This window comes from Eurosta solidaginis, chromosome 1, assembly GCF_040869045.1.
Source record: "Eurosta solidaginis isolate ZX-2024a chromosome 1, ASM4086904v1, whole genome shotgun sequence".
In the NCBI taxonomy this organism is placed as follows: domain Eukaryota; kingdom Metazoa; phylum Arthropoda; class Insecta; order Diptera; family Tephritidae; genus Eurosta; species Eurosta solidaginis.
This window is the reverse complement of record NC_090319.1, coordinates 29,474,247-29,487,558: the sequence shown is the minus strand read 5'-3', so window position 1 is coordinate 29,487,558 and position 13,312 is coordinate 29,474,247. Positions and strand designations below refer to the sequence as shown.

Sequence of the window (13,312 nt, the reverse complement as noted above, 5' to 3'; positions counted from 1 at the left end):
GCATTCCCGAGAGAACTGATCGGAATAAGGAGCTAGAAACTCACTGGATTATGGCTAATTTGTGTGAAGTGAGAAAGTTGGATCAAAAAGAGAAATATATGCTGCTAAGAATCGACCTGAAGCAAATAAGTGGTTTTTTTTTTTTAAACTAATTGAGAACCCGAGTTCAAGGCCAGAACAATAATTTTTTTTTCTAATGATAATTATTGTTATTTTTTTTTTATTTTTCTTAATTTGAAAAATTGTATTTTGTTTTTGGAATAGTAAGTAGAAAATTTTTCAGACAACCTGCCATAGCTGCGCAGATAGATTATTGTTGTGGCCTTGAGCTCGATTCGAACCTTGAATGATTTATCAATAGGCCGATAAAAAACAAAAACAATTGCTAATTGAGAACCATAAAACAGTTTTAACAAACATGGAAGAAGAACAAGAAAGGTTGTCTAAGTTCGGATGTAAACGAACATCATATACTCAGCTAGATATCTGTCGCAGAGTTCTTTTAGTTCAGTTTCTTGGACCTAAGTATTATCGAAAGATGGGTGTTTATTCAATGATTTTGAGTCTTTTATAAGAAGTATTACTATTTGTACAGGAAATAAGTGTAAAGGGGTCTGCCCCCATTTAAAAATGTTTAACGGTCCGTTGTGTGAAATTTTTATATCCTTTCGTTGTTTAAAATGGCCTAGCCAGACCACTTATGAGAAAACGTGCTTTGTTTATAGGGTGGTGTGAAAATTATGTCTGTAATTAATATAAGTGTGATACTAATTAAAAAAACAAGAGTTTGTTGAAAAATCGCAGACTCACCAAATTTTTTATCCGTACTTTGCCGGAATATACTGAGTAAAGCTAGTTCGCCCACGGTAAGGAAATAGCTGCTCATCTACTTTTATTGCTGCATTCGGGGATATGCTTCTTGAAGATTGTAATTCATCAAAGTCCAAATGGCGTCAATTGGTGCAGATTTACTCAACAGCATACGTTCAGAACGAGTGTTAGCTCCACCAAAACGAATAAACCGAAGCAACATTTTGAATCGGTCTAACGAAATTGTTGCGTTATAAACATCAAAATGCCGAGAGTGCCATAAATCATTTGCTCACATATTATTACATTGGAATATACCGGAAAATAAGAGCAATCAAAATCAAGCATACGTTTTCATTTCGTCTGTGGGCTTCCACTTTTTTGGCTTACATGTTGGATTAGCCTCATTCTAGGCCCTGATTACTTCTCCTGCTTTCCAATTCGTTTGACGGACAATTATATCCAGGTGAATTATGTCACGAAAAATAATTACTGGATTCGGCAGAAATCTATGAACAACTCACACTGGTCTCGTACTGGTACTGTTAAACTGGTTCCAATGGCGTGTTCTATGTGTTGGTGGTAACTTTTTCCAGAACATATTGTCAGTCTTGCACTCGTAATATTTCTCATTTCGTCTAGTAATCACTCCACTTTATAGATTTCAGAAACTAGGCTCTTGTTCAATAAATTCTTCCCAACTTCATAAATGTCTTCTTTTTCAGGCAATCCTTCTTCGACCTCAAGCTCATTCTCAACAGCAGACACATCTCCGTCATTAACAGGAACATAATCCTCACCATCATCGTCTTCGGTGACGTACGGATCATCCTCCTCATCCTCCGCTGCAATAAATTTACTCAGCACTTTCTCGTAATGGCGCAATTTCTCACTTGATAGACAATTACTACTTCTATCCATAGCTAACAGAGCCCTATCTACTTCGTCTGAAAGTGGTATTTCTGTTCCGGCACAACATAAAACAAAACACTTTATGAATAATACAGATCGCTATTTCAAAGTATGTCCACTCTAATGTACATACATATATATGTAGCTCAACTTATGTGCCACGAAATCAACAAAATATATTCTCATTCCACCAACCAACAACACAATTTCAAATTAAATCACACCAACTCACCTTAAATGGAAAATTTTAAAAGCAATTTTTATTATTTTTTTTTTTTCACAACCACCGCTGGTCATGAAAATTAATGCTTGTAGATGTTAAAAACTTAATTTTTTTAGTATTTAGCATAATACTTAGTTGTTGTCACAGCATTTTGTTAGTCACCCTCCGGCACGTAGTGATAGCACCACAAAATGGGAAACATTGAATTAAAATAGCGGAAAATCATTGGGTGCATTTAGCGATGTCAGAAAGTGTGAGCACATGCCTTCCGGATAAGAAAAATACATTTGAAAATCTTTATAGATATCAAAGTAGAGATGTGCGTGTTTATATTGCTCAGAAATTAAATAAAGTTTTTGTGTTGTTGTAGCACTTGTATTAATTTAAAGTTAAGAGTATTTTTAAAAGCATTTCGCGTACTAAAAAAAAAAAAACGTGTGAGAACAGAGTACTCCTTAGACGTACGTCTTATGTTTTTAAATTACCTAGCGCTCCCTCTTGGTGGTTATACCACAATAGAGACAAATTTACCATGAACAAAAAATTTCAAGCTCTTTGAGCAGAGCTGCTTCGATTTCTTATCATTAACGACCGATACCCGCAAGTTTGATTATTGCCTTGTTATCCATAAAAGCCGTTTAGAAATCTCTAGCTTTTCGATATGTAAGTTAAGGTCAAACTTTCCGGTCAATAAAGGACCCCATATGGACTGAATGTATCCATAGTGTTGGCAGAATTACTTTATCGACCAAACGGAAAATCCCCAATTAGGTACCAGGCAAAATAAGAATTTTGGCTAGATACTAGAATTAGATAGGTTCATTCCATTTCAAGAAACCCGGTCCGGCCAGGACATGATTTTTGATTTCGATGAAATTTTAATATGTTGTTCTTTGATCAAAATAATGAAACACGTGTTTTTTTTTTGCGTCAAAAATTTTTTTCCGATTTATCGGCTATTGAATTCGATAAAATGCAATCGATATTTTGTTCACCTATTTCTTCAACTGTCAATAACTTTGTCAAACATTAACCGATTCTCATGATTTTTTTTCTGAAATGTCGTTATTACATTTACTTTTATATAAATTTATAAACAGTAGCATATAGTATAAAAAAAAATTTTTTTAGTATTTAGTAAAAGTTAATGACTTTTTTCAAAAATTAATTTCTCAAAAAAGGTTACTTTCTTTTGTTTAAACTTTTTCAATATTGAGCGAACACTCCGTATTTCAACTCGGCCAAATGCCTATTAGCCAAAACTCGTTGTTTTCTAGATATGGATTTTTGAATATTAAACATTTTTATTTATATATTTATTTATATTTTTTTAGTATTTAATAATAATTTATGACTTTTTTTTCAAAAATTAGTAATTCAATAAATGTAAATTTTTTTTTTTTTAAACTTTCTTTGTATCGAGTGAACAGTTTATATCTCAGCAAAAAAATATTTTTTTAACCATTTGCTATTGTTTATAAATTTGTATAAAATTATAAATAACAAGTAAGGAAGGTTAAGTTCGGGTGTAACCGAACATTACATACTCAGTTGAGAGCTATGGTGACAACATAAGGGAAAATAACCATGTAGGAAAATGAACCGAGGGAAACCCTGGACTGTGTATCAAATGAAAGGCGTTAAAGAGTATTTTATGAGGGAGTGAGCCATAGTTCTATAGGTGGATGCCATTTAGGGATATAGCCATAAAGGTGGATCAGGGTTGACTCTAGAATGCGTTTGTACGATATGGGTTTCAAATGAAAGGTGTTAATGAGTATTTTAAAAGGGAGTAATCCTTAGTTCCATAGGTGCACGCCGTTTCGAGATATCGCCATAAGGTGATCAGGGGTGACCCTAGAATTTGTTTGTACAATATGGGCATCAAACGAAAGGCGTTAATGAGTATTTTAAAAGGGAGTGGGCCTTAGTTCTATAGGTGGACGCCGTTTCGAAATATCGCCCTAAAGGTGGACCAGGGGTGACTCTAGAATATGTTTGTACGATATGGGTATCAAATTAAAGGTATTAATAAGGGTTTTAAAAGGGAGTGGTAGTTGTTGTATAGGTGGTCGCCTTTTCGAGATATCGCCATAAAGGTGGACCAGGGGTGACTATAGAACGCGTTTGCACGATATGGTTATCAAATGAAAGGTACTAATGAGTATTTTAAAAGGGAGTAATCCTTAGTTCCATAGGTGGACGCGGTTTCGATATATCGCCATAAAGGTGGACCAGTGGTAACCCTAGAATTTGTTTGTACAATATGGGTATCAAAAGAAAGGTGTTTATGAGTATTTTAAAAGGGAGTGGGCCTTTGTTCTATAGGTGTCGCTGAATCAAACCAAGATTTTATATTACCTTAAACATTGTAAACATGACATAATAACTTGACAGTTTAAACTTCATTTTATTTAATTTCATAAGTATGGCATCCTTTTATTATACATATAAATTTTCGTTAAACACGAAATTGAACGAAGCGTTTCTTCATAATATCTAAATCGCTTCCTTCAACTTCATTTTATAGAAAAACCTTCGAGGAAATTAAACGAACAAGTAAGAATCTTGTTACAAAATTTTTAATTTAATCATTTACTTATTATAACTATCTTGTAGATATTAAAACTTGCACAGTAAGACTGAATAAACACTGTCATGTTAAAATATTAGTTGTGTTTCCTTGAAGCGTTAGTTGCAGCGATAACATTTTTTAATATTTGTTCTGAGACAAATCCGCAAACTATAATTACAGCGTGGAATCACATGAATACTCATGAAACGATACGATCTTAGAAGCGACAAAAACGAAATACCATTGGTCGATACGGAAAACAATTCAACGGACTCGGACACCAGCGCTGAGATGGCTTCAGCCAGCGAGGGAGAAACTGATAAAACAATCACACAAACAGATAAGTCAATTTATGAATTTAAAGCACAAATAAGAGAATTGCAGCTCCTATTGGCGGCCGCAGAAAAGGAAAAGTTAGATTTAAGAGAAACAATCGCATTACAAGCGAAATTTTGTACAGAAATTGCAAATAACACAGGTTTCGTCAAAACCCCTTTAGCCAGCATCATCTCTGCCGATGATGTCTCTGTTAACGTCACCTCTGCCGACGTAATCTCTGCCAATGCCTTTTCAGCCCATGTCACATCTGCCGAAATACCCTCTGCAAACGTTAACGTAGTTAATGGTAGCTTTGCCAATGCTGCCGCCGTATCCTCTGCAAACGTCAACGTAGCCAGTGGTAGTTCCAACGCTGCCGCCACTAAAGTAATTTTTGCCGACAGAACTAGCGCAAGAGTTGGCTTTACAAACAATAGCCCCTGCAACATGCTCCCTAATACTGATATCACTCTAGGCCATGGTAACTTGCCTAGTATCTATACTACTGCCGCATATGCTAGTGTACAGCCAGCCTACCTAACCTATGCCGACGTCATGAACACCAGAATCAGTCATTCTGTAAACTCTAATGTAAGCCAAGCGTGTAGTAATATTTATACTAGCACAGCCTTAAATGTGTCAAGTATTAATGGATTGTATTCCCCATTTGCCATAAGTCAAGCGCCACCAGCACAGTCAAGTGTGCAGCCAAACCAATTGCCACCGTCAATTTCTATACAACAGCCGTATGTACGCAAATTACACGACCTGCCTGAATTCAACGGATCGCCGGAAGAATGGCCAATGTTTTTTGCAGCATTCAAGGAAACTACCTCAATGTATATGTACACAGATTTGGAAAATTTATTCCGTTTGCAAAAGGCTTTAAAAGGGCCAGCCAGACAGCGAGTAGAATGCCTACTAATTCACCCATCTAGTGTAGGTGCTGTAATATCTACGCTTGAATTCCATTTTGGACGTCCACAGCTACTAATACGTAGCCAAATAGCTAAAGCGCGAGCGTTTCCAACCATAGCCGAAGGAAATATGTCCGAAATTGTAACCTTCAGTACAATGGTGAGCAACCTAACTGCTTTCTTGGAAAATGCAGGAGCAGCATCTCATCTTTCGAATCCGACGTTGTTAGACGAATTACTAAGTAAATTGCCGATGAATAAACGTGAAGAATGGGCCAGGTATACTTTCTCCACGAAATTGTGTTTCCCAAGTGTTCGCCATTTTAGTAATTGGTTACAAGAAGTCGCTATATTTATTTCAATTGCTACAGACGTTGTGCCGGTAGAGACTTCCAAAACAAATGAACAGTTGATTTCGAAGGCAACCAAGACATTGAAACCAGTGCTAGTGATGACAGAAAGTAAATGTTTATATTGCAAAGGTAACCACAATTTAAGCCAGTGTGAAAAGTTCAAAAATATGGACTGCAGCGATAGATGGTCATTTGTGAAAGCAAATCACTTATGTTTCAGTTGTCTACGACCTGGTCACAGCACTATCAATTGTAATACACGTCGCGAGTGCGGACTTGAATTTTGCCGTAGATATCATAACCGGCTATTGCACGAACGAAGTAGCAAAAATTTCAATGGCAATTTAAAGTCGACGTCGACTGCGGACAATGCAGATGTGGAAAAGCAGGCAGCTGACACAGCAAATGTCGTCACTATATTCGCGAAGGAATTTAGTAAGCAAACGCTATTTAAATTTCTGCCTGTAGAAATAAAAGGACCAAAGGGTAGTTGTAAGGTTATTGCATTTGTCGATGATGGTTCTAAAATATCCTTGATCGAAGAGCAGGTAGCTAAAACTATTGGCTTGAATGGTCCAGTTGATAAATTATCATTAAAATGGATAGGAGGTAAGACCACAAGCGAACTATCACAACGATTAGACGTCGAAATTTCTGGCTTGAATCAGAATACAACATTTCAGATGAGAAATGTACGCACAACAAGAAAGTTAGAGCTACCAGCACAAACGTTGAATGTTGACAGTTTTAAATTAAAGTACGATAAAATTCGAAACTTGCCAGTGGATGATTATGTTAATGCTGTGCCACAAATTCTCATCGGTATGCCGCACACAAATTTGGTTCGTCCAATAGAAGTTATAAACATAGACGATTGTTTTTCTGTCCACAGGTCAAAGTTGGGATATATGCTCTTCGGATCCAACGAAGATAGTGTAGAAGGAGTTGTTTGTCGTATAGACTGCGAATTAGACGCAATCAACGATATTCAGCAGCAAATGAAAGAATATTTTACGCTGGAGAATTTTGGTATGAAGCCCCTACAGCCGGTTATGTCTGAAGCAGACAAACGAGCTGAAGCAATTTTATTGGAGACAACCAAGCAAATCGGTTGCCGTTATGAAACCGGTTTATTGTGGCTAAATAATGAGGTAGAATTTTGTGAAAGCTATAGTATGGCACTGCGTCGTCTGGAATCATTGGAGACAAAATTTGAAAAAAACCGTGAATTTGGGACTTGGTACATTGATAAGATCAATGAGTATTTAAGTAAATCATATGCTAGGAAACTATCACGGGCGGAAGCAATGGAGGTTAAACCTCACACATGGTACCTACCCCATTTTGCGGTATGTAATCAAAATAAAGAAAATAAACTACGTTTAGTATTCGATGCCACAGCGTCAGTAAATGGTGTTTCTTTCAACTCAAGGCTAATGAAAGGTCCAGATGCTTATCAGCCAAAGCCTTTATTGAGTATACTATTTAAATTTCGACAGGGTGTCATTGGCGTATGTGCAGACATACGAGAAATGTTTAACAGAGTTCTGATACGCCAAGAAGACCAGGATGCACAACGCTTTTTGTGGCGGGGTGGAAATTCGTCAAAGGAACCAGATGTATATATTATGAACGCGATGATATTTGGATCAGCCTGTTCACCATGTTCTGCACAATACGTGAAGAATACAAATGCGATGAAGTTTCGAGACCTTCATCCAAGAGCTACTAGTGCTATTATTGACCGCCACTATGTGGACGACTACGTAGACAGTTTCGAAACAGGAGATGAGGCTATAAGTGTTACAAATGCGGTCAAGGAAATTCACAGCTATGCCGGGTTCGAGTTGCGAGGATTTAAATCCAACTCTGAAGAGGTCTGTTTTGCACTCGGGGAAACGAAGACCCCTCTTACGCACGTTGAAACAATGAGCTTTTGCTCCAACGAATCCATGGCAGAGAAGGTACTTGGAATGTACTGGCGTCCACTGGATGATTCTTTCTGTTTTAAACTAAAATTCGTGAAAGTTCCGAATGACGTCTTGACGGGAAAAAGGCGACCGACGAAAGCTGAAGTTTTAAGCCTTACCATGTCAATATTTGATCCGTTCGGGTATCTGGCGAATATTACAATCAAATCGAAAATTATCTTGCAACAACTATGGCGGTTAGATGTAGATTGGACAAGTTCTATTCCGGAGCAGGTTTATCGGGAATGGTACAACTGGTATACAGAGCTCGACAAAGCTAAAAGTCTTATCATTCCACGCTGCTATCACCGGAATTTTAGTAACTTGGTTTCCACAATTGATTTACATATTTTTGTAGATGCCAGCGAGTTTGCATATTCTGCGGTTGCTTACTGGCGAATCAAATTCGATGGTGAAGTCAATGTAGTCTTCGTAGCTGGAAAATCTCGTTGTAGCCCCGTTAAAGCACTTTCGATACCACGACTTGAACTGCTGTCTGCCGTATTGGGCGTTCGTCTGCAGGAGGCTATTTTAAATGGTCATGACAGGAGGCCTAACGTAATAACATTTTGGTCTGACTCAAAGACGGTTCTTAGCTGGATTAAATCAGATAGTCGTTGTTACAAGCAATTTGTATCACACAGAATTGCAGAAATTTTGGACTCGTCGAACGTAAACTGTTGGCGATGGGTTCCCGGAAAGTTGAATCCTGCTGATGATGCAACACGATTGAACGCACGCCTTGTTTCGAACTCTCGATGGATATGTGGCCCAGATTTCTTGAAAGAACCGGAGGATTCTTGGCCCAAGCTAGTTGATGGTGCTGCCGCGAAACCGTGCCTCGAAGAAAGGCGAGCGAAGTTCATACTTGCAATAAGTATTGACTCATCGTTAATAGATTTTGACAGATTTTCGAATTATTATAGGCTGTTAAGAGTCATTTGCTGGGTAAAGAAAGCTATGATGAAGTTTAGGTCTGTTCAAAAGCTGGAATTCACTCCAATATCATCACATTTCGTGCCACAGTTGACAGCGGAGGACATTTCTCAAGCTGAAAAGATTGTATGTCGTTTCGTTCAGGAGAACGTATATCCGGAGGAGATGCGCATTTTAGTAAACAGAAAACCAATCCCTAAAAACAGTCCGTTATTTAAGCTGACTCCGATAATTGACGACGAGGGAATATTGCGGCTATCAGGACGTATCGATTATGCTGATAGTGTCCCATTAGAAACAAAAAGGCCGATAATTTTACCGCATAAGCATCGATTATCCGGTCTCATTGCTAGACATTATCACGAAAAATACAAACATCAAAATAATGAGGCAATCATTTGCGCTATAAGAAGGAAGTTCTGGATAACTAATTTACGTAGTTTGGTTCGTGCAGCTAAAAGAGATTGTCAAATATGTAAAAACAGAATTGTGGAACCAAAGCCACCACTTATGGGACAGCTTCCAAGAGATCGCCTTACTCCGTACATTCGGGCTTTCAGCTATACTGGTGTAGATTTCTTCGGTCCATATAACGTAGCAGTTGGTCGCAGACAAGAAAAAAGATGGGGATGTTTATTTACATGTTTGACTGTACGAGCAATTCATTTAGAATTGGCAAAGGATCTGTCGTCTGATGCATTAATACTGTGCTTACGCAACTTCATAAACCGACGAGGAGTCCCGTTGAGAATGCGCAGTGACAGGGGTACGAATTTCGTTGGTGTGAGTAAAGAAGATTGGGTATTGGTAGAGAGGAAGTTGGTCGATGAAGGTGTAAAGTATGGGGTAGAATGGTTGTTTAACCCACCTGGTAATCCTTCAGCTGGAGGTGCATGGGAGCGAATGGTGGGCTGTGTCAAGCGAGTCCTTTCCTTTACGTTGAAGACAAAGGTGCCCCAAGTGGAGACGTTACAAAGTCTTTTAATTGAAGCTGAGAACTTGGTGAACTCTCGTCCACTAACTTATTTGCCATTAGACGAGGAAGATGCTGAACCTCTATCACCAAATCATTTCATATTAGGCTGCCCGAATGATGTTCAAACACCGTCCGTAGATGAGGGTGCTTGTTTGCGTAAGCAATGGCAAATCCTCCAACAAATGAAGCAGACCTTTTGGAAGAGATGGGTCCTAGAATACCTTCCTACATTAACGCGTCGAAGCAAATGGTGTCAACGAGTAGATCCATTGAAAGTTGGTGATGTTGTGCTTATATGCGATGAAAACGAGAGACGTGGTGAATGGAAGCGAGGCATCGTAGTGGAAGTTTTTACGGCATCTGATGGTCAAGTCAGATCAGCAATTGTCAAGACAGCTACAGGAAATTTAAGGAGACCTGCTTCTAAGTTGGCGGCATTAGACGTAGTTCGTGAATCTTCGGGCATCCAATCGATTCACGGGGGCCGGGATGTCGCTGAATCAAACCAAGATTTTATATTACCTTAAACATTGTAAACATGACATAATAACTTGACAGTTTAAACTTCATTTTATTTAATTTCATAAGTATGGCATCCTTTTATTATACATATAAATTTTCGTTAAACACGAAATTGAACGAAGCGTTTCTTCATAATATCTAAATCGCTTCCTTCAACTTCATTTTATAGAAAAACCTTCGAGGAAATTAAACGAACAAGTAAGAATCTTGTTACAAAATTTTTAATTTAATCATTTACTTATTATAACTATCTTGTAGATATTAAAACTTGCACAGTAAGACTGAATAAACACTGTCATGTTAAAATATTAGTTGTGTTTCCTTGAAGCGTTAGTTGCAGCGATAACAATAGGTGTTCGCCTTTTCGAGATATCGCCATAAAGGTGGACCAGGGGTGACTTTAGAATATGTTTTTACGATATGGGTATCAAATGAAAGGTGTAAATAAGTATTTTAAAAGGGCGTGGGGCTTAGTTCTATAGGTGGACGCCTTTTCGAGATATCGCCATAAAGGTGGACCAGGGGTGACTATAGAACGCGTTTGCACGATATGGGTATCAAATGAAAGGTGCTAATGAGTATTTTAAAAGGGAGTAATCCTTAGTTCCATATGTGGACGCCGTTTCGAGATATCGCCATAAAGGTGGAGCAGGGGTGACCCTAGAATTTGTTTGTACAATATGAGTATCAAAAGAAAGGTGTTAATGAGTATTTTAAAAGGGAGTGGGCCTTTGTTCTATAGATGTTCGCCTTTTCGAGATATCGCCATAAAGGTGGACCAGGGGTGTCTTTAGAATGAGTTTGTACGATATGGGTATCAAATTAAAGGTATTAATGAGAGTTTTAAAAGGGAGTGGTGTGAAGGCGTTTTCCAGATATAGACCAAAATGTGGACCAGGGTGACCCAGAACATCATCTGTTGGATACAGCTAATTTATTTATATATGTAATACCTGCCAAGATTTTAAGGGTTTTTTATTTCGCCCTGCAGAACATTTTCATTTTCTTCTACTTAATATGATAGGTGTCACAACCATTTTATAAAGTTTTTTCTAAAGTTATATTTCGCGTCAATAAAACAATCCAATTACCTTACCATGTTTCATGCTTTTTTCGTATTTGGTATAGAATTATGGGATTTTTTCATTTTTCGTAATTTTCGATATCGAAAAAGTGGGCGTGGTCATAGTCGGATTTCGTTCATTTTTCATACCAAGATAAAGTGAGTTCAAGTAAGCACGTGAACTAAGTTCATTAAAGATATGTCGATTTTTGCCCAAGTTATCGTGTTAACGGCCATGCGGAAGGACATACAGACGCCTGTATATAAAAACTGGGCGTGGCATCAACCGATTTCGCCCATTTTCACAGAAAACAGTTAATGTCATAAAATCTATGCCCCTACCAAATTTCAAAAGGATTGGTAAATTTTTGTTCGACTCATGGCGTTAAAAGTATCCTAGACAAATTAAATGAAAAAGGGCGGAGCCACGCCCGTTTTGAAATTTTCTTTTATTTTGTATTTTGTTGCACCATATCATTACTAGAGTTGAATGTTGACATAATTTACTTATATACTATAAAGATATTAAATTTTTTGTTAAAATTTTACTTTAAAAAAAATTTTTTTTTTAAAGTGGGCGTGGTCCTTCTCCGATTTTGCTAATTTTTATTAGGCGTACATATAGTAATAAAAGTAACGTTCCTGCGAAATTTCATCAAGATATCTTCAACGACTGCCAAATTACAGCTTGCAAAACTTTTAAATTACCTTCTTTTAAAAGTGGGCGGTGCCACGCCCATTGTCCAAAATTTTACTAATTTTCTATTCTGCGTCATAAGTTCAACTCATCTACCAAGTTTCGTCGCTTTAGCTGTCTTTTGTAATGAATTATCGCACTTTTTCGGTTTTTCGAAATTTTCGATATCGAAAAAGTGGGCGTAGTTATATTCCGATATCGTTCATTTTAAATAGCGATCTGAGACGTGTACTCAGGAACCTGCATACCAAATTTCATCAAGATACCTCAAAATTTACTCAAGTTATCGTGTTAACGGACGGACGGACGGACGGACGGACATGGCTCAATCAAATTTTTTTTCGATCCTGATTATTTTGATATATGGAAGTCTATATCTATCTCGATTCCTTTATATATGTACAACCAACCGTTATCCAATCAAACTTAATATACTCTGTGAGCTCTGCTCAACTGAGTATAATAACGAACATTTCAAATTAAAAATCATTAGAATCGGTTAATTTTTGACAAAGTTATTGACAGTTGAAGAAATAGGTGAATAAAATATCGATTGCTTTTTATCGAATTCAATTGCCGATAAATCGGAAAAAAAAAATGTTTTAAGCAAAAAAAAAAAACAAGTGTTTGACCCAAGGACAACATATTAAAATTTCATCGAAATCAAAAATCATGTACTGCGCGGACCGGGTGTCTTGAAGTGGAATGAGCCGATAGATATTAGAATTTTGGATTAATACTAGAAGCTTTCTAGGTCTTTTAGCTTAAAAGCTGTTTCAAAAGTTGGCAATTCCGACCTTTGGTAGCTGGTGCCTCGACTTCACGAACCCAAGACGCGAACACATAATGAGCTCAACCGTTTTTTCCTGCAACTTGCAATTTCAATATCTGCTGTTACGGAGGAGACCCATATTATTGACATGTGGTCCAGTTAGTACGCCCATCGTGAGCCTAAGTCATCTCTTTTTATACTCAGCTGAGCAGAGCTCACAGAGCATATTAATTTTGTTCGCATAGCGGAACTCCGTAACGGCATAAAC

General features: G+C 37.5%; 1 protein-coding gene across 1 annotated transcript; it reads left to right on the top strand.

Annotated features, from left to right (window-relative positions):
- The first annotated feature begins 4,277 nt into the window (after positions 1 to 4,277).
- On the top strand, positions 4,278 to 10,828 carry LOC137250693 (uncharacterized). Its single transcript, XM_067783926.1, has 2 exons — positions 4,278 to 4,504; positions 4,565 to 10,828. Exon 2 carries the CDS (start codon positions 4,722 to 4,724, stop codon positions 10,515 to 10,517), a length of 5,796 nt encoding a protein of 1,931 aa, XP_067640027.1. The 5' UTR covers positions 4,278 to 4,504; positions 4,565 to 4,721; the 3' UTR covers positions 10,518 to 10,828.
- Positions 10,829 to 13,312: the final 2,484 nt, after the last annotated feature.